The sequence below is a fragment of the Urocampus carinirostris genome, chromosome 11 (assembly GCF_059441175.1).
Source record: "Urocampus carinirostris isolate Australia breed hairy pipefish chromosome 11, RoL_Ucar_1.0, whole genome shotgun sequence".
Classification (NCBI taxonomy): domain Eukaryota; kingdom Metazoa; phylum Chordata; class Actinopteri; order Syngnathiformes; family Syngnathidae; genus Urocampus; species Urocampus carinirostris.
This window is the reverse complement of record NC_142359.1, coordinates 4,450,971-4,472,985: the sequence shown is the minus strand read 5'-3', so window position 1 is coordinate 4,472,985 and position 22,015 is coordinate 4,450,971. Positions and strand designations below refer to the sequence as shown.

Sequence of the window (22,015 nt, the reverse complement as noted above, 5' to 3'; positions counted from 1 at the left end):
CATTGTATTAATTGACAGATATCTCAGTTTTTGTGTGTGTGTGTTTTTTTAAATGATGCAATAAACAAATCCAAGACAAATCCAAGACAAATCCTTTTTAGATTTTATCAAGTCAAGTTTATTTGTATAGCCCTTAATCACAAGGAGTCTCAAAGAGCTGCACAGACCACTGCAAACTACAGACTATTATGACACCATCCCCTGATCTAAAACCTACATGAGGGCAAGGAAAAACTCAAAAACCTCAGGATGAGTCAAGTCGAGTCATGTTTATTTGTTTGGCCCTTAATCACAGAGTCTCAAGGGGCTGCTTTTCGGATTGGAAATTCTCCACAGAATTTTTGCTTCCCAAGTAAATATTTGTTGATTTTCATCATTCTCAATGATACAAATTTAAATATAGACTAATAATAATAATATAATCACTGTGACTTTATTTTAGCCCCCCAAAAAACAATCCTTTTAATTGAGTTGACAATTTTAAAATAACTTGTAAATAACAACTTTCATATTCAACATGTGTTCTTTTTGCGAATACTAACCAATTTGATTCGGGAGCCTCCAATATAGTTTAAAAAGGCATTTGGGGGTTCACATTGCATCTCCTTTATTTTTTTTATTTTCAAACTCATTGTCTAGCAGATTTTTGAGCATGCTGTTAATTTTCTATAAACCTGTGAGATAAAGATCAACATTTTCACTTACTTGCTAAGCTGCTACTACGGGACTATAAATCTGTGTTTTTATAATCATCATTTGAAATTATCCATCCATCCATCTATTATCTGCACCGCTTATCCTCAGTAGGGTTGCGGGGGTGCTGGAGCCCATCCCAGCTATCTTCGGGCAGTGGACAGGGGACACCCAGAACTGGTTGCCAGCCAGTCGCAGGGCACACAGAAAATTCATTCGCTCATTCACACCTTGGGACAATTTGGACCGGCCAATTAACCGAACATGCATGTTTTTGGAATGTGGGAGGAAACCGGAGTGCCCGGAGGAAACCCACACAAGCACGGGGAGAACATGCAAACTTCACTTAGGAGGTTTGATCTCATGAACTCAGAACTGTGCCACACACGCGCTAACCACTGCGCTGCCGTGCTGCCCCCATTTGTAATTATGTTGTTTTATAATACAGGGATTTCATTTTGATACATGCCATCAAATCATCAACAATATTAACCGTGGAGTACAAGAAGTGATAGCAGGTGTCACATCTGCTGTGTTCTGTCTTTTCAGGGGATGGCAATTCCAAACTGTCCAGTGTGTACATAAACAATAGCCATGGCATGGATGACGATGACTTTTACGACAGGAACCTGGCTTTGTTTGAGGTTGGTGCAAAGTAGTACAGAATTGATTCCCTGAGACTCGACAGCTTCTTGCTGCTTCTCACAGGAGGAAATGGACACCCGGCCCAAAGTGTCGTCATTGCTCAGTCGGCTGGCAAACTACACTAACCTGATGCAGAGCGCAAAGGAGCACGAAGAGGCTGAGATTAACAACGAAAAGAAGAAGCCCAAGGTGCTTTAAAATTTACTGGAATGTGGAAGAATATTCAAAAGAATTGACAACAAATCCTTTCTGGAAATAGAATCCGCGATGTCAAGCGGTAGTCGATCATGAAACTTTTTATTATGGATATAAGTGACCGATATCAAGTGAAGACCTAAATCTTCAGTCCTTACTGATATCGCTACCAAGTCTCTATATCATTAGTAATTTTGTCACTGAAAAATGCTTAAAATCAAAAATCTGTTTTTTCTAAATTTCTTTTGAAATGCATTAAAGTACTGTAAAATTCGGTTTATAAGCAGCACCCTGTACATTTTTAAAGAAATAACATTTTGTCCATACATAAGCCGCATGTACCCATATTGAAACATGAGATATTTACAAAGAAACATGGTACACAGAAAGAGGATTAATTAAATACGGTACCTTTACCCCTTAAGGTTCCAACAGCCTGCCGGTGGGCCGCCGGACTTTACGTGTCTGGACCATGTCACTGGTCACTGAAATACTGTATGTCATGCCACGTGTCATTGGAAAGCTTAAACTCTTGGGATTCAGAATATGATGATTATTTCAAAATGTATATAGAAAAACTTCCCAATCAATCTGAAACAAAATACCCCAAAACTGCAAAGTCTGCGTAACTTACCAGTACGTCCCTTGGGCCTTCTTCAAATTCCTTGAATGTCTGCGAAAATGGCTTCGTTACATCAAGGAAAATCCATAGAATCACACGTTGGCAAATATTGACTCCAAAACACACGATATGAAATGAAATGAAATGATCTGCATTTATATAGCGCTTTTCAAGTCAATGACTTCCCAAAGCGCTTTACAATGTGCTCCACATTTCCCAATAGCGGCCTTGCAGCCATGTAAGGCGCTAACCTGCTTATTGGGGGTCTTAGGGGTTCAGTGTCTTACCCAAGGACACTTCGACATGTAACACGGACGAGTCGGGATTCGAACCGGGATCACTTGATCCCAAGACGAGCGCTCTACCTCCTGAGCTACTGCCGCCCCCACGATAATGCTGACAGATCAATGGGAATCCGCCTTAAACGTTTCTGTGTCGTTGGACATTGCCTTTTGTAATCTCTTAGTTTCGCCAGATTATTTCCGTCTACAAATAAACAGACTTGTAAAATGATTCCCAATATGGTAGTTAGCCCTCCCCTTTTGATTGACTCCTTTTCCATGATGAGGGTTTTGTTCATGCTAGTTTTATTCATGCACAAAGCATGAAGTTACATAAAACTTGCATCTTCCTCGACACATATTCCACCTGTCTCACTCTTATCTTTACTGCTCGGGTGCCCCTGGCGGCCATTCGAAAAAAATGCATCTTTTAGGTCGGGCGTACAACTTACAAAACGTCTCCGCCCGGGTGGCTGACAACTTTTTCAAGGAAAAAATAAATATTTCGTTTTTATGTTATTTTTTTAATTCATTTTTTTTAAATCAAACTTTTGCTTTATTCCGATTTCGAAATCTTTGTTCGGTTTGGAAATTTCTGAATTTAAATTTTGGTTCGTTTGTTAATTTGCATACTCGGCAGCCAATCAGAAGCCTGCATCGAATAACTTCATGCTTCTGGACTCTCCCAAGCGTTATAAGGTCGTGCATTTGCATATCATTTTCCAAAGTAGACACACAGAGAACACAAGAAAATGGAGAAGTGGTTAGGAATCAAGCCAAAACCTCAGCCCCAGAAGATTCAAAAGAAGCTAACAAAATTTATGACGCCACAAAACGTAAACGGACATTAAAAGCATCGTTCACGTGGCTTGTAGCAGACGACTCAACGCAAACATTGCATGAATGAAGATGAGTCCATACATACTGATGGCAGATGGAAAACAGCGATGTCATATACATGCAAAGAATGTTATAAGTAGATTTAGAATAAACTTCATTTTGAAGTGTTGTTCTGTTATATATTCTGATTATTAATCCTTAATACTTTGCAACAATGTTTTTTTTTTTTTGCGATGAGTCGTATTATTGTGTTTCAAATTGTGAAAAATGGGGCAGGCCACTTTATGGCTGGGCAGGCAACTTGATGTGTGGTAACTTTTTGTCGTGAGTTTCAGACACTGATTAGTTGCATAAGCCACAGGGTTGAAAGCTTGAGAAAAAAGTCGTGGCTTATATTACTGTGATGAAAAAAATCACGGTTCTATATTAAAGATATTTTGATTGAAATACAATTTTCAAAATGAGTTGATAAACAGCTGTCAGCCAGACGTGTCATTTCCCGAGAGTACGACCTCAAGCACAGATGCAGAGACCACTATTGACAATTGTCGCGTGTACCAGTACTTCAAAATGTTTCTGGTCCTGCTATTGGTAATTGCCTATCTCTTTATTTATCGTTTAAATGAATAAATAATATTACGCCCGGGCATAGGAAAATAGTAGATACATATGGTAGGCTAATCATAAGTAAAACTGACTTTTTTTGACATATTTGCATAATACTTACTTTTTCTGTGGAAAATAATCAATTGTTAAACCTTTGGTGCATAAGAAACATGTCTGATATTAAGCTTGATAAAGTACTATTTACCATCAGACAAGGGGACATGGCGGCTGACTGCTTAACAAGGCTAACTCTCAGTTAAAAGGTCCTGTGTTGAATTCCAGCTACCAGCCTTTCTGTGTGGAGTTTGCATGAACTCTCTGTGTCTGAGTGTGTTTTCTCCGGGCATTATGGTTTATTCCCATGTATAGAGAACATTCATGGCGATTAAAAAAAAATGCCCTTAGGAATGAGTCTGTGAGTGATGTTGTTTGTCCCTGCGATCGGTTGGCAAACCCGTCCAGGGTGTCCCTTGGCCACTGACCAAACTTGACTGGGATGAGGTCCAGCCCCATGCCATTTTAGTGAGGATAGGTTTCAGGGGAAATGAATGAACATCCAATAAAAACAGAGTTGTGGTCCACTAATGCCCTACTGTGGCATTCAACGTTCCAAATGTCTGCTTGGAAGCTAACTTGATGACCAATACGAGTAATACATGGGGTAGCATTTATTATTTTATTGATGTAAATGATGTCAGGGTAACACTCACTGAAATCTTGCTGATAAGGAGCCACCAGATGCGAAGCAAGAGATAAGACTGTCTTTAATTTCAAAAGTGTATTATTGCCAGGAGCTAACTTTGTGTTTTCCGGGTATCTGCAGTCACCACGCATGGGGACCTTGATGGGCGTCTACCTGCCGTGCCTGCAGAACATCTTTGGCGTCATCTTGTTTCTGCGCTTGACCTGGGTGGTGGGCACCGCTGGGGTGTTGCAGGGCCTTTGCATCGTCTTCGTCTGCTGTTGCTGTGTGAGTGCCAACGAATGTCAGCTAGAGGCCAGCATGGAACATTTAAATTATTTTGCCCCTCCAGACCATGCTGACTGCCATATCAATGAGTGCCATCGCCACCAACGGAGTGGTTCCAGGTATTGCTGCCCTGCCTTTTCCCTTTCGATATAGAACTGGGTTAATGTTACATACTTATAATTGTCCATGACACAAATGGTTGTGAAGCTCTATCCTTACCCACATACTCTTTGCCATTGCAAATTTATTGCAGGGGATCTGCGGGTCATTAGATGTCTTTGAATAGAGTTAAAATTTGTGTACAACGTGAATTCTTTTTTGACCTATAAAAGAACTATAAAAGTTTGAGTGAACATTATAAACAATGTTTTACTGTAGTAAATTACGGTATTAGCGAAATGATCAGTCTGGAAAAAAATGCTGAAGACACTCATAAACATGACATACAACGGGAATCTAACCCATGTATCGGCGGTGAAAGCGCTGAATCTTGACCACTAGACCACCAGTAATATTGAGGACATAAAAATTCATTAGGTTTTATCTTATTATCACACAACTTTTAGTTTTGGTAGCAGAGACTAATGTTAAAGAATGGAAAAACTAGAGAGTCGCACCGAAAGATGTATAGAAACCCAAAAAAGCACGACAAGGGAAACAATTATTTGCTGTATCTGATGATCATTTGGACTTTGAAGGAAGATTACCTCATTTGCGGTCCCTTTTCAAGGTTTGTTCATTTTCTTTATGTAGAGTTTTTTTTAGTTTTTCCTCGCCCACATGTAGGTTTTAGATCATGGAATGGTGTAATAAAAGTCTGTAGTTTGCAGTAATCTGTTGTCTGTGCAGCCCTTTGAGACTCTTGTGATTAAGGTTATACGAATGACCATGACTTGACTTGACCTTAAATTAATGCATTGTAAAGTTGATATCGGTATTGTGCTTATAGTTTGTTGTCAATAAATTATTTTAATCGGGGCCGCACACATTCAACAAAGTTTTTTACTTACAATGCTTAACTTGAGCTCAGAAAAAGTGAAAAAAATGTTTATCGTTTTTTAACTGAAAATGAGGGGGGTGTGTCATACATGAATAAATGGGGTATATAGATTTAAAGTATTAAACATAGTATAATGAAGCATAAAACTCATCTCATCTCATCGGCTGCACCGCTTATTCTCAGTAGGGTCGCGGGGGTGCTGGAGCCCATCCCAGCAATCATCGGGCAGTGGGCAGGGGACACCCTGAACTGGTTGCCAGCCAATCGCAGGGCACACAGGGACAGAGAACCCACTCGCTCATTCACACCTAGGGACAATTTGGACCGGCCAATTAACCTGAAATGCATGTTTTTGGAATGTGGGAGGAAACCGGAGTGCGTGGAGGAAACCCACGCAAGCACGGGGAGAACATACAAACTCCGCACAGGAAGTCTGGAGCTGGATTTGAACCCACGCAGGAGGTTCCCATGACTTGAACTGTGCCGCACATGCGCTAACCACTGCGCCGCCGTGCTGCCCTAAGCATAAAACTTTTCGTGTGAAAACATCATCCAGAGTAACTAAGTTATAAGGAAATTAAGTTTCCGTTACCAATGTCCAGCATGAAACTGATATCATGTAATGGAAAAGTATTAGCTCAACTTTGGACTAACTTTTTTTATTCTCCTTTTAACTACGCAGGACAGTATTCTCTCGCTTTTCACTGTTAACATGTTCCATAACTTAATCACTTTGGACTAATAGTAAACACAAACTCTGACTTACTCGCTAAAAAGTTTAATGTGTATTGGTTTATTTCTCCGTGACATACCATTTTATATTTCCCCCTTGGTGAAAATTACATAGTTGTATCTAGCCATATGTAGTGTAAGTTTGCTTCTCACAAGCAAGCTACATACGAGCAAAACTTGTAAAGAAACGGGACGCACCAATGAAGCAAACTTTAATAGCAAACAAGAATGGCACATAGTTAGTTTTTGAGTAATGAAATCATTCATTTAAAAGTTGCATAAATAAGGTCTGTTAACGTTATGACCTTGCTCGTGCTCGCCCCTTGATTGAATTTCTAACAAAACGCAATAGTTAATTCCTAGACATGTTAAAGATTAATTTAGATGGCCGCAATGAGCTCTCGGGAAATAGAAGGCAGTTCTTTGATAGTTTTGCATGTAAAGGTGCATATGAGGTGACGTCGCGAAGTATATTCATCTGTGAAATCTATTAATAGAAAAAATCCATAATTCACTGAGGATGGATCTTTCCTTGAAATGTGTCTGTTAAATCTGGTGTGGTGGGCTCAAATTGTCCTCAATTTGTTAATTCTTCACTTTCCTTTTCTTTCCCTTGCAGCCGGGGGGTCCTATTTTATGATCAGCCGCTCTCTAGGCCCTGAGTTTGGGGGGGCGGTGGGCCTGTGCTTTTACTTGGGTACCACCTTTGCTGGAGCCATGTACATTCTCGGCGCCATTGAGATTCTGCTGGTGGGTTGTCCGTCTCGCTGTTCGCAACATTAGTAAGAGGTCTCAGTCCCTGGCATCACATTTTTTCTCCTCCTCCTGCAGATGTATATCGTGCCCGAAGCAGCCATTTTCACCGCCAAGGGGCTGGAGGACGAGGGGGCGGCCATGTTGAACAACATGCGTATCTACGGCTCTGTCTTCCTCCTCCTCATGTCCCTCCTAGTCTTTGTGGGTGTCAAGTATGTCAACAAGTTGGCCTCCGTGTTCTTGGGCTGCGTCATTGTCTCCATCGTCTCCATCTACGTCGGCGCGCTGGTTTCCGCTTTCAAGCCACCCAACTTTCCGTACGTACTCTGAGATTGACAGGATCAATTTGACGTTTAACCTAATTTTGAAATGTATGTTTTTAGGGTTGCATCAAATTGCTCTTGTAATATCTGATTAATTACTGCACTTGGTGAATTATTGCACAGGATTATAAGGCGCATTTCCAAAAACTAATATTCTGTAATATATTTATGCACTTATGGGAAAATTAGTGCAATAATTAATCAGTCGCAAATCATTGTTTGCAGAGGTAATCGAACCGCGGTCGCAGCTGCAAAAGGCATTAGATCCTCTCTCATTATTACACTGTTTTTACTCATGGTGCCAGAAACACTGATTTGCATTTTGTTTTGCATTCTCTTATTGCTTCTTCACCCGTGCGTCAATAACTTGGCACTTGAATATGAATGCATACGTAAACGAGCTTGTATAGTATTTTGTCGAAAGACTTTGTTTCTGTCTTTCACAACTCTACTGTATACCTTTATACGTGTACAGTAATCACTCGCTATAGCACAGTTTACTTTTTACAGTTTTATTACTTCATGGATTTGCATAGTGTATTGTGATCTGTATTTTGATTGACCTGACAGTCTCCTCGCTTATTATTTGATGGTACAGTAGTTCTTTGTAAAAATAAATGTGAAAAACTTGTAATTGCTTAACAAATTTTGGAGCATGTAAAAAAGGTTTGTTAATTGTTTTTAGTGTATAACGAGTATTTAATCGTACAATAATTGTTTAAAAAAAAAAAAAAAAGCTTCTACTTTATTGCACCAGAAATTCACATTATGGGGGTGTTTAAGGAACGGCCTAATCGCAGAGATTGAGGGAACACTCTGGTTTGTGAAAACTGCATTTCAGATTTTTATGTTACATATACATGATTTACAAGCCTTTGTTCCCTCTGACGTTAGCTAAATGCGTTAATTTTTTTATATAATAATAATAATAATAATTTCCTTGTATTGTCATTCTGTGTAACAATGTACACAGAACGAAATGTCGATTGCACCTGACCCGTTGTAGCGAGCCGATGCAGCCGCAGCCAACAGAGGGCGCCGCCGACGAATAATTGCGCGAACGAAAGACAATAATTATCAATATTTAATGTTGGGAACCTGAAATCTTGAACATTTTTGTATTATATAATCTGTATGGTATACAAAAAAAATAGCAGATCATAAATATCTATACCAATTAATTTGATAATCATTTACTTGTCAATTAATCATTTTTGCAGCTCCAAATATTCCAAATCCTAGAATTTCCAACCCCTTTCTGACCAAAGTGTCTCTGCAGGGTCTGCATGCTCGGAAATCGAACCATCAACGCCCACGAACTGGTAGACAACCAGTGCGCCAAAACCATCCTCCTTCCATCTGAGACGAAAATTGCCAACGAAACGCATCCCGTTGGTGCGTTTCCGTTTGTGCGTGCAAAGCGACACAGGATAACTGCATAAGTAACAAATGGTTCCACTTTTTCCTCCTTAGTGGACTCAAACACCACAGCAGTCCCATCGCTGGATTTTAGCCCTGGTACCACACTGGTGGAGAGGACCACGTACATGTGGAACCGCTTCTGCCAGAGCCATGAGCTCAACGCCTCCTGCGACGACTACTTTACAGCCAATAACTTTTCCCGCATTGAGGCCATCCCCGGTCTGGCCAGCGGCATCATCACCGGTAATGCAGTGGAACTCATAGGCAGCCGCCTTGCCTCGCCGAGTTGTGACATCTCCCCGTTGGTTGGCAGAGAACCTTTGGAGTTCCTACCTCAGCAAAGGGGACGTGGTGGAAAAAGGCTCCTTGAACTCCTCTCAGGGGGCGCAGCTGGCGTCCACGCAGCAACCTTACGTCTTTGCCGACATCACCACCTCCTTCACCCTCCTGTTGGGGATATTCTTCCCCTCTGTCACTGGTGAATCCTTTTTTCGTTTTCATGCATTGTAATAGGGATGTATGCAGAACCGATCCTGCCATATCTAGAAATAAATGTATAAAGAAATAAATCCCTGGAAATAGATGCCATGAAAATAAATGAACACATAAATGAATCATTTTTTTCATATTTGCATGCAATTTGTCATTTATTTATTTTTGTAATTGTTTTGTTGTGCATTTTGTTAAAGCAAAATGTTACTCAAAAATAAAAACAGGGGACGGGTCAAAATGGCTCAGCTTTTCACCTATTAGTTGACTGATGAGTACACTGATCAAGTGTTGCCAGCTGATTGAATATTATAGCATGGCTCCAAGTGACCAATTCCTTTTTTGGGGGTGCTATCAGCCCGATAACCGTGACTCATTTTTCCGTCATAGCTCTGATAAATTTCATCCTGATAATTATTGTGCATCCTTAATTGCAACCAGTATAAACAATTTGTGAGGTAAGCAGAAGAAAGGCCCGACAGAGGATTTAGTTTACATTCCGATCTCACTTTCACATGCATTCAAGAGGGATGTTTGAGGCTAGCTGATATTTCCTGACTCCAGAGTTTACTGTTTCTTTCAGGAATAATGGCTGGTTCCAATAGGTCCGGGGACCTGAAAGACGCCCAGCGCTCTATCCCCATCGGGACCATCCTGGCCATTCTCACCACCTCCTTTGTTTGTATCCTTCAGTGAAATCAATTTTGGTATTGGGCACTAGCGTAATTATTTAGGCACAAAAAATGAAGAATATTTGTGACAATTCAGTTCCAGTATCTTGTCGTTGGGGCTGCGAGAAACAATAATTTTATCATTTGACAAGTATATTATTTTTTCCATGAATCTATTAAATGGATCAACATTTACATTGTTGAGAAAAAAAAGATGCCTTATTTTTAGTTTGGCTCAAAATGTGTTGGGGGGGTAAGAGAATGAGAAAAAGGCAGTACGTTTTCAAAACGATTTTTCACTGATAATGCTTCGTCTGAGCTGAGAAAAAGTGAAACAAAAGTTTATACTGAATTTTGATAACTTTGTTTTCTCATTTCTCTAAAACATCTGGTACCGTGACAAAATATAGTGTGATAAAGACATGAGATATATAACTTTTTTGTGGCTTCTGTATCCTTGTTGGCCTAGTGCAGGGGTGTCCCAACGTTTTCAGGAATCGGGCCAGAAGGTGCGTGAGGGTTGTTTATTCAGCCTTACATTCTTTGAACAGTCTTTAATGAATTCACGCACTGGAAAATTTGCAACCTCGTAGCAATTTCATTTGACTCTCTGGATCTCGTGAAAAAGCGCTGCTGTGCTGTTAAAACAGCTTCCAGTTGCTTTAGCCTTTCCCAGTGTTGGTTTCCAGCTAAATTGTCAAAGTTGGCATGTTTTGTCTGGCAGTGCCTCTTGATATGATATTCTTTGAAAACAGCCACAGTCTCTTGGCAAATTACAGTAGACGCATTTGTTTTCAGATTTTGATGAAAAAATATTCCACTTGTCCTGGAAGCAGTGGCCCCAACAGTCAACTTTCCTTTTTTAATTTTCAGTCGCTATGTCGGAAACTGGGTGGGCTAAAATTTTCACTGAAAGTCAAGGGCAAGGTGGCCGAAGGCCTACTGTCATCATCTGTCAAAATGGTGAATTGTTTTTTTGTACAAATTTATACTTTAGTTTTTTAGTTTGAACAATTTTACTGACACTTTTAACAGCAATTAAACACATTCACAATTTCATTATATAATTTTCTAACAATATGAGGTTTGAACAATTTTTGTCGACATTTTTAACAGCAATTAAACACATTCACAATTTCATTATACCGTATTCTAACTGTACTACGGTCAACATTACTGGTGGGCCACAAAATTTTAGTTTAATGATCGAGGCTGCGGGCCAGTAAAAACTTATCACGGGCCGTTATTGGCCCCTGGGCCGGATATTGGACATGCCTGGCCTAGTGGATAGGATCCGGGGTTTGATTCCCGTTTTATCCAATGTTATGCATTGATGAACAACCATCTTTGTCCCTTGCGGCCTAGTGGTTAGGACTTGGGGCTCTTACCGTTGCTATCTGGTTTGATCATAGTTACCATCATTCTTATCCAACTATTATCAATAAGGCACGCGTTCAAATTTCTGGTCAATTTGGAGGGGCTTTTCCACTTTATATTCCTGAAAATGCTCTAGTTGTCTATTAATGAAGTCTTTGTTGATCTATTATCTGTGCCTCTACGTTGATTTCAATTTGCGTTAGCCAATCAAGCTATCAGAAGCAAAGCTATTCACAAGTAAGTACCAATGTTTGCACTTCGAATCTTCAACAACTACTTTTTCCTGAGATTTTTCCACCAGACCTAAGCAGCATCGTTTTATTCGGCGCCTGCGTGGATGGAGTGGTCCTCAGAGACAAGTCTGTCCCGGTTCTTGGACGTTATCACTGGTGATAGAGCAGCCGCTGAGCTTGTTTTCTTTTCGGCAGGTTTGGAGACTCTGTCAAAGGCAATATGGTTGTGGGGACGCTAGCCTGGCCGACTCCCTGGGTCATTGTTGTGGGCTCCTTCTTCTCCTCATGCGGCGCGGGCCTCCAGTCGCTAACTGGTGCGCCGAGACTCCTGCAGGCCATCGCCAAGGACAACATAATCCCTTTCCTCCGGGTGAGAGACGACGTTGTGGGATAGTAAAGTTACATGTGGGAAGCGGTACACTTAGTGTAAAAATCATGTACAAGGTTTTACGGTAGTACATTTCTGCATTTGACGAGTCAAAAAAAATATCGCTGACCACATTGATAGATTGATTGATTTTTATTTATTTTTTCACTAAAAGAAATGTAGGACTGACGGGAACAAGCCAAAGTTTATCTTGGTCCATTCCCCTTAACAGTCCAAACAGTTATTACATAAATCAATTCATGTATTCCACACATTTTTCGCAACATGATTGGAACCCGGATTCTGGCTTAAAGTCATGATTGCATCTTTCGTCGGCTCGTTCATGATGCGCGTGCGAGGACGTGCATTTCTAAACTCTTCTTTTTTTCATCTTTTTAGGGTTTGTGTTGGCTTTTGGACTGCACTTGAAACAGGCCTTTACTTTCACCATTTCCATGCTACATTAACAAAAAACTGCTGTGATGAGCATAAAGTTACTCTACAACCCCTCCGCCTTTGCTTTTACCAAATGTGTTCCGAGGCAGGAACAGCTTTGCTAAAAGTAAGATAAAAGCAGATAGGTGCAGTGGTAAAAAAATGCAAGGGTTATTTGAATGTAGAAGGACATTATTTACACATACTTAATAGAGAAAATATTCTACTTTCAATTTTTTTGAGGACACCTCAAACAACGCACCCTACGATAACCGCTAGGGTTATACAGCAAAAAGTATGGAATCACCAGTCTTGGACAAGCCCTCACTCAGATATTTTATTCTGTAAAAAAACTCAGATCACAAACATGAAACAATCGTAAGGTCATTTCAAAGTGCACCATATTGGCATTCAGAAACACTTAAAGAAATTAAGTCAAGTCATGGTCATTTGTATAGCCCTTAATCACAATAAGTCTCAAGGGGCTGCACAGACAACAGATCACTGCAAACTACATACTTTTATTACACCATCCCCTGTTCTAAACTTACATGAGGGCAAGGAGAAACTCAAAAATCTCAACATAAGGAAAATGAACAAACCTTGAAAAGGGAGCGCACATGAGGTAATCGTCCTTCAAAGTCCAAATAAAGAAAAAACTTTGCAATAGTCAGTAAATGTTACTTTTATAGTGCAAGGAAATAAATATGGAATCACTCAATTCTGAAGAAAAAATATGGAATCACAAAATTTTGAGAAGAAAATAAGGACGCACACACACAGTCAATTTCCATTCCTTAATTGGGCACCAGGCTTAGATTAAGTCTGCTCCTTAGTCAGCAGTAAAAACAGGGCAGTTATCATACCTGGACTAAGTGGATTGGCGAGAATCAATAAGAGAGATGTCTCTTGAGACCAAAAACAGGGTCGTCAAACTTCCCAAAGAGGTTAACTCTACCCGTATGGTTGCCAAAGATTTGGGCTGTTCACAATCAGCTGTATCAATGATTTGTACCAAGTACAAACCACATGGGACGGTTGTTAAAGTCAAGCATACTGGTAGGCCAAGGAAGACATGTAGGCGTCAAGACAAACAACTAAAGGCCGTATGTCTTGAAAACAGAAAATGCACAACAAGACAAATGAAGAGGAAATTAGAGGTAAATGGAGTCAATGAATGTGACAGAAATGTGCAAAATCGCCAAAAGGAAATGGGATTTTCATATCGGAAACCTAAAAGGAAAACATCGATGACGCTAAAACACAAAAGAACAAGACTGCAATGGGCTAAGGAGAGGCAATCGTGTACTGTGGATGACTGGATGAAGGTTACCTTCAGTGCTGAGTCAGGAATCGGCATTGGACGAGGTGATGATGCTGCAACATTCGTATGGCGCCATTCCGATGAGATTTACAGAGAGGTCTGCCTAAAGAAAACATCAAAATTTCCCCTGTCCTTAATGAAATGGGTCTGCATGTCAGGCATAGCCACTGGGGAGATGACTGTGGTCAAATCTGCAATAAATGCACAAGTTTCCATTGACATTTTGGACAGCTTTTTTATTGATAAAATGTTTGGGGATGACACATTCATTTTCCAAGATGACAACCCATCATGCCACAGAAGTATTCCTTGGAGAAAGACGCATCCATTCAATGTCATGGCCTGCAAATAGGCAAAGATGATCTGGCAACTTCAATCAAGGAGAGTTGGCACCAGAATACTGTTTCTCACTCATCAAGTCCAAGCTTCAGAGACTGAAAGCTGTCATAAAAGCCAAAGGTGGTGCAACTAAATACTAGTTATATGTTTTGATTGTTATTACTTTCTCTTTTTCCTGATTCCAAATTTTTTTCCCTATGCTTGGTCTACAAAAGTAGCATTTTTTGACCACCACAGTTTTTTTATTTATTTATTTTAGTGTTTCTAAATGCCAAGGATTTTCCCTTTTGAAAAATGTTCTACAGAATAAAATGTCGGAGTGAATACTTGTCCAAGACTGATGATGGGATAGGATGGGCTTTAGGAAAAGGCTTTAGTTTTTATCTCATCATGACATCTTTTTGACTTATGGTGCCAAATTGTGGTACAACGTTGTTTTATATGTGTGGCCATGACGAAAATAGTTTGACCAAGTAAACTACGAGCACAATTCCAAATATAAAATTTAAAATGTATTTCTTTAATTTCGTCCAATTTAGTCTCAAGAAATGATATTAGTAATCGCCCCACACATTCAACAATGCTCTACAGTGTGTAAAAATAGTGTGATCATGATATAAAATGCAATGCCTTTTTCTGAGTCATCTATAACCCAAGTGGTCTAGTAAAGAATCTGCGGTCTCACCGCTGCGATCTGGGTTCGAATCCTGTTGAGATAGTTCGTGACATAACGTTCGTGACCTGCAATGCTTAATTTGAGCTGGGAAAAAGTCAGGGACACAACATTTTATACTGCTCTTTTAAAAATTAGGAGAGCGCGTTATACACGAATGAATACAGAGCATCTGTATCCTTACCGCTGTGTTTCAGGTGTTCAGTCATGGCAGGGCCAACGGTGAGCCCACTTGGGCACTGCTGCTGACAGCCTTGATCGCCGAGCTTGGCATCCTCATCGCGTCTTTGGACCTTGTGGCTCCCATCCTGACCATGTGAGACTCTCAACACTAATTTGATCTCATTCAGTCGCCATGGCCGTCAATCGTCCTCTTTGTCCAGGTTCTTTTTAATGTGCTACTTGTTTGTCAACTTGGCATGCGCACTGCAAACCCTCTTGAGGACACCCAATTGGAGGCCGCGCTTCTCCTACTACCACTGGTGCGGCCACCCCCGCCGCCCCGCAATTACTTGGTCTGGTACTCATTCATAATTTTCCTGCTTGTATTTCTGTGAAGGACTTTGTCCTTTTTAGGGATGACCATCTGCCTGGCGCTCATGTTCATCTCCTCCTGGTACTATGCAATCGTTGCCATAGTGATTGCAGGCATGATCTACAAGTACATTGAATACCACGGGTATGTTGCCACAGTGAAGGCATGTCTCCAATCTAAGATTGTGTTTTTATGTGCCCTAAATTTATGACTTTTATTTCCTGCACTGATCCACTTTTATAGCTGACAAACCACCAAAAATATTCATAGAATATGGAGGAAAAAGCTTACGGAAAGAAAACAAATACTAAGAAGATTCGTCAAATGCAAACAGAAAAAAACAACACAGTAACCAGGATGACCTGGGGCAAAATTGAACAGAATGGGAGTTGCATAAAAAATGGAACCCATGTGTTTCTAGTTTTTTTGATGGTTACAAGGAGGGCCCTCTTAAAAGTGGAGCCTAAGCATCTAATATGTGGTTGGCAAAGCCAAAGCATTGAGAAGCTTTTTTTTCCTCATTTTTTAATTACATTTGTAGTTTAGTATGCAGATATTTTGGTATGTATTTTTATAAACACTTTTTAAATTTTTAAAAAAGTCAGCAAGAGAGAAGTATGGCACGAGTCAAACGTAATGGATGACATTTTCGGCACGACCGGCCTGAGCTTGGGCTTAAGATCTTACCTCTGTGACATTCAACTAAGTGTGGTAATGGGCATTCACCCATCCATTATCTGCACCGCTCTATTTTACTTGGAAAATAGAGTAGAAAGGTTTGTTGAAAACATCATCTATAAAAAGTGCCAGATCCTATTTCCTCTAAAACAGCAGAAAGAAATAGGAATGAATGAGCCACTTCAATTTTTAAGTTACTTTTCAAACAATACTTTTATTTTTTTTACTTTCATTTTTTCAAATCCATAGAACTTTGTACAAGGTTAGTTTTCTCTGCTATTATTTTACACAGCCCCTTGGTATGTCCGAATAACTTTTAGTTTCACAAGGGGCAGCATGGCGGCGCAGTAGTTAGCACGTGTGCGGCACAGTTATGACCTGTTTAAAGTTGCATATATTGGAAAGTTGCTACCTTGTGCTGCTCTTTTTTTCCTCGTATGCAGGTTCGGTACAGCGCCCTTTTTAACTGTAAAACAAAGTCTGAAATGTAAAATGTATCTATATAAAACTAGATGATTACTGCGCATCTGTTTTTCAATTTTCATAGCTTTTTGGCCATTAAAATGTGCATGTTCGATCAGCTTCAGTCTATACAGATTAGTTAAGTCACGTGACGGGGCCCAATTTCAGATATCTTGACCAGGACATCCCTAGTAACTAGATAGATAGATACTTTATTCATCCCCGTAGGGAAATTCACACTTCCAGCAGTATCTTTGTGTTAAAAAATAAAATGATTAAATAAATATGTAGAATACAAAGATACCCAATATAACGTTTGCTATAGAGTCTTTAAATAGTGCTGTGAAAAATACACACTGTAATAAATAGGGTAATATGCAAATGTGGGGTTTAATGTGGGATTTTACTCCCCCGGGTGGAGTTAAACAGCCTCATGGCATGAGTAAGAAATGATCTCCTCAGTCTGTCCGTGGAACAAGACTGTGACAGCAGTCTGTCGCTGAAGCTGCTCTTCTGTTTGGAGATGATGCTGTGTAGTGGATGTAATGAGTTAACTAGTATATCTGCCTTTTAATTAACTGGCCACTAATTGTGCACATCATGTTGCATGTGTAATTTAGAGCAGAGAAGGAGTGGGGAGATGGCATCCGTGGGCTGTCGCTCAGCGCTGCCCGTTACGCCCTCTTAAGGTTGGAGGAAGGGCCGCCACACACCAAGAACTGGAGGTACGCTCGTCTCCGACAGTGGAAACTGCGGCGTTCTCTGTTTTAAGTGCTTACTCATGCAGGCCTCAGCTGTTGGTTCTACTCAAGCTGGACGAAGACGCACACGTCAAGTCTCCCCGCCTGCTTACCTTTGCCAGCCAGCTGAAAGCAGGCAAGGGCCTGACCATCGTTGGCACTGTGGTTCTTGGAAACTTCCTGCACAGCTACGGAGAAGCACTTGCGGCAGAACAGGTGAGCTTGTTGACGGGTTGGAAATTGGGCCATAAACTACAGCATTCGTGCGTCCTTTAACATGGGCTGCATTGTTTGAGTTGTCCCTAAAAATTTGAAAGTAAAATATTTTTCTATTAACTCATCCAGTGGCATAAGCTACAAATGCATTTTTAGATGCATTGTCCCTGAGTGCCAAAATTACGTTTCTTTTGTTTTATTTAAAATAAATTGTTCTAAAGGCTTTGGTGCTGCTGATCAGTAAGCATCCAGGTTCTGGGAATTATTTTGGTATGAATAGCAGGAATTACATTGATCAAATCTTTGTCCACTCAAAGAAGTGGGGGCTCTTTCACTTCTTTGTTGCTTTGCTCCCCCTATCCCAGCGATTGAGAGTGTGTGAGTGGCCCCAGTGTGACCAAAATTATATGATCCCGTCCCCCTAAACATGAAAAGTGCTTGCAAAGTTCATGCATTGTGCATTTTATTTTACAAGCATAGTGCCCTTGTTTTTATGGAAAGCATTCTTTAGATATTTGAGCTATGACAAATGCAAAAAAGCACCAAAGTGAAATTTTTGCTTGAAATGCATCATTTTTCAAAAATACGTTTTTCTCAGAGGTTTTTCGGAAGCAAGTACAGGGAGTGCAGAATTATTAGGCAAGTTGTATTTTTGAGGATTAATTTTATTATTGAACAACAACCATGTTCTTAATGAACCAGAAAGTCTCATTAATATCAAAGCTGAATATTTTGGAAGTTGGAGTGGGGCTTTTTTACTTTTAGCTATTTTAGGTGGATATCTGTGTGTGCAGGTGACTATTACTGTGCATAATTATTAGGCAACTTAACAAAAAACAAATGTATACCCATTTCAATTATTTATTTTCATCAGGGAAACCAATATAACAGCTCAACATTCACAAATATATATTTCTGACATTCAAAAGCAAAACAAAAACAAATCAGTGACCAATATAGCCACCTTTCTTTGCAAGGACACTCAAAAGCCTGCCATCCATGGATTCTGTCAGTGCTTTGATCTGTTCACGATCAACATTGCGTGCAGCAGCAACCACAGCCTCCCAGACACTGTTCAGAGAGGTGTACTGTTTTCCCTCCTTGTAAATCTCACATTGGATGAGGGACCACAGGTTCTCTATGGGGTTCAGATCAGGTGAACAAGGAGGCCATGTCATTAGTTTTTCTTCTTTTAGAACCTTTCTTGCCAGCCACGCTGTGGAGTACTTGGATGCGTGTGATGGAGCGTTGTCCTGCATGAAAATCATGTTTTTCTTGAAGGATGCGGACTTCTTCCTGTACCACTGCTTGAAGAAGGTGTCTTCCAGAAACTGGCAGTAGGACTGGGAGTTGAGCTTGAGTCCATCCTCAACCCGAAAAGGCCCCACAAGCTCATCTTTGATGATACCAGCCCATACCAGTACCCCACCTCCCCCTTGCTGGCGTCTGAGGCGGACTGGAGCTCTCTGCCCTTTACCGATCCAGTCACGGGCCCATCCATCTGGCCCATCAAGACTCACTCTCATTTCATCAGTCCATAAAACCTTAGAAAAATCCGTCTTGAGATTTTTCTTGGCCCAGTCTTGACGTTTCAGCTTGTGTGTCTTGTTCAGTGGTGGTCGTTTTTCAGCCTTTCTTACCTTGGCCATGTCTCTGAGTATTGCACACCTTGTGCTTTTGGGCACTCCAGTGATGTTGCAGCTCTGAAATATGGCAAAACTGGTGGCAAGTGGCATCTTGGCAGCTGTACGCTTGACTTTTCTCAGTTCACGGGCAGTTATTTTGCGCCTTGGTTTTTCTACACGCTTCTTGCGACCCTGTTGACTATTTTGAATGTAATGCTTGATTGTTCGATGATCACGCTTCAGAAGCTTGGCAATTTTAAGAGTGCTGCATCCCTCTGCAAGATATCTCACTATTTTTGACTTTTCAGAGCCTGTCAAGTCCCTCTTCTGACCCATTTTGCCAAAGGAAAGGAAGTTGCCTAATAATTATGCACACCTGATATAGGGTGTTGATGTCATTAGACCACACCCCTTCTCATTACAGAGATGCACATCACCTGATATGCTTAATTGGTAGTAGGCTTTCGAGCCTATACAGCTTGGAGTAAGACAACATGCATAAAGAGGATGATGTGGTCAAAATACTCATTTGCCTAATAATTCTGCACTCCCTGTATTTTCAAGACATTTAGCAATATCGAAACATCCTTTTTTTCTAATTAAAGATTAGTGTTCAAGCTTTCTTTTGATATGTCCTATGCCTGTATAACTCAAATAACATTTTCTGTAGGCCTTCAAAAAAAAGTCAAAATCGTAAAAATTGACTGGCACACGCTTTTACCATTGAGGGAAAATCCTCGCACTGAATGAATTATGTATGTGTTAGCAATGCCCAACTGAGTTCTAAGAGCCCTTATAAAAACGTTTCCCCACCCTGCCCATCTGCTATCATCTTACTTTTAGCAAAGCTGTCCCAGCTCTGAAACACATTTGGAAAGAGGTAGTTGGGAGTGGTGAGGTTAGATCGACCTCATGCTCATCACTGAAGTTTTTTATTTGAATACCATAAATATGGTGATAGTAAGAAAAGGCCTGTTTCAAGTACAGTCCAAACATCAACCCAAATCAGAGTTGGTTCAAGCACATCTAAGAAATGTATGTACTTGCACGCGCAATATTAGTAGCTTGACAGGGGCTGCAATGATAACAGAAGCCAGAAGATGGTGTTAAAAAGTTCAGAATTCTGTACAGTACTTTTACGAATCAAGCATGGCATTTTAAGAGAGAGATGGGCAGAGAGACAAAGAAGATCAATGACTGGTGGATTTTAAGCTTAGAGAGAAGCCTGGCACGACGCAAACATAATAATTGAAATTTTCAGCCCGACCCGAAATTCGTGTCTTGCTTTGGTTAAAGATTTCACCTCTGTGTCAGACCCTGAAGTTTCTGATGGACAAGGAGCGAGTGAAGGGCTTCTGCCAATGCATCGTGGCACAGAAGGTGCGTGAAGGCATCAGTCACATGATCCAGTCCAGCGGCCTGGGGGGGATGAAGCCCAACACTGTGGTGATGGGTTGGCCTCACGCCTGGAGGCAAAGCGAGGATCCTCAATCCTGGAAGACCTTTATCCGTGAGTCCTAACCCACTCGCAGCTCCATTCTGAGATGCTTGAGAGTGCCCTTTCCCCTCTTACAGACACGGTGCGAATCACTACGGCCGCTCACCTGGCCCTGCTGGTGCCCAAAAACATTTCGCTGTTCCCAAGCAACAGCGAACCGTGCGCCGACGGTTACATGGACGTGTGGTGGATTGTGCACGATGGCGGAATGCTGATGCTGCTTCCTTTCCTGCTGCGACAGCATAAGGTTCTGAAAATGTCTTCTTATTTTTCAAAGTTCCTTCATTATTTCACTTACTCAGGCTGTCAAACTCTTGGTAAACAAAGTCGTGTCTTCACGATGTCACCAGTCACTGAAATATGTCATACAACATATCATTGGAAAGCTTACTCTTGAGATTCAAACTATGATTTCCAAATATACTCATCACAGAAACATCACGATCAGTCTGAAACGGGATACTTGAAAATGATAAAAACAGGATAGCTCACCCAAAAGCGCTGGTGACTTCTACTCATGACACGATTTCTTGAAAAAAATGTTCGTTACATTCACAAGACTCAAGTGAATCCAGCTGTGTAAAACCTCTACTCCAAAACACACGATAATGCCGACACATTGGAAAAAAAATCCACCTAAAAGCATTCCTGAATCATTTGACAATAAGTGTTGTAATCAGACTATTTGGCTCAATACTTCCCTTCAAAAACAGACTCATCAGATGACTTCCATTTTTTTCTTCGACCTTTTGATTGAAAACACTCTTGGAAAATCGCAAGCTTTTTCCGCAGTCTTTAGCATTTGACAACTTATGAGGGCCAATATTGTAAAAAAAAAGAAAAAAAAAAAAAGTCATGACTAATTCTGCTTCAAAGATCTTTAGCCAATAGTGACCGATTAGGATGTGGACTGACAAATTGGTTAGCCAATAAAATTCCCAATGTTATTTTACGCAATTCTACGATTTGTTTTGAAGATAATCGTGCACATATACAACCCAGGATCCATTTATCCATGCGAGTATTACGCACAAGTGTGCAAAATCATGGATTGACTTCTAGAAAAAGAAGTCAAACATTTAGAACTCTTTTACAATAATTAAAAATTGGCCAAAGTAAAATACACAAAGGTTTTTAGGGCTGTGAACTGGTCGTCTCCAAATGGCCACTCTTGGAAACGCCTTGACCTACCATAAAATGTGTAAAATACAATGATTAATTTTTCAGATTTTGATCAAATTTGACAAGGTACATCATCTACCTCCCAT

At 40.5% G+C, this 22,015-nt stretch overlaps 1 protein-coding gene across 3 annotated transcripts in view; it reads left to right on the top strand.

Annotated features, from left to right (window-relative positions):
- slc12a6 (solute carrier family 12 member 6) overlaps nt 1-22,015 on the top strand; it is a 34,350-nt gene that overhangs the window by 6,000 nt on the left and 6,335 nt on the right. For all 3 annotated transcript variants that reach the window (XM_088348685.1, XM_088348687.1, XM_088348684.1), the window contains 19 exons: nt 1,243-1,337; nt 1,402-1,527; nt 4,706-4,852; nt 4,917-4,971; nt 7,204-7,334; nt 7,416-7,657; nt 8,943-9,058; nt 9,137-9,328; nt 9,399-9,563; nt 10,158-10,256; nt 11,924-11,981; nt 12,051-12,225; nt 15,191-15,309; nt 15,377-15,475; nt 15,553-15,672; nt 17,289-17,393; nt 17,456-17,624; nt 20,564-20,759; nt 20,825-20,994. In XM_088348685.1, coding sequence (XP_088204811.1) covers nt 1,243-1,337; nt 1,402-1,527; nt 4,706-4,852; nt 4,917-4,971; nt 7,204-7,334; nt 7,416-7,657; nt 8,943-9,058; nt 9,137-9,328; nt 9,399-9,563; nt 10,158-10,256; nt 11,924-11,981; nt 12,051-12,225; nt 15,191-15,309; nt 15,377-15,475; nt 15,553-15,672; nt 17,289-17,393; nt 17,456-17,624; nt 20,564-20,759; nt 20,825-20,994 — 2,579 coding nt within the window. The remainder of the gene's footprint in view (nt 1-1,242; nt 1,338-1,401; nt 1,528-4,705; nt 4,853-4,916; nt 4,972-7,203; nt 7,335-7,415; nt 7,658-8,942; nt 9,059-9,136; nt 9,329-9,398; nt 9,564-10,157; nt 10,257-11,923; nt 11,982-12,050; nt 12,226-15,190; nt 15,310-15,376; nt 15,476-15,552; nt 15,673-17,288; nt 17,394-17,455; nt 17,625-20,563; nt 20,760-20,824; nt 20,995-22,015) is intronic.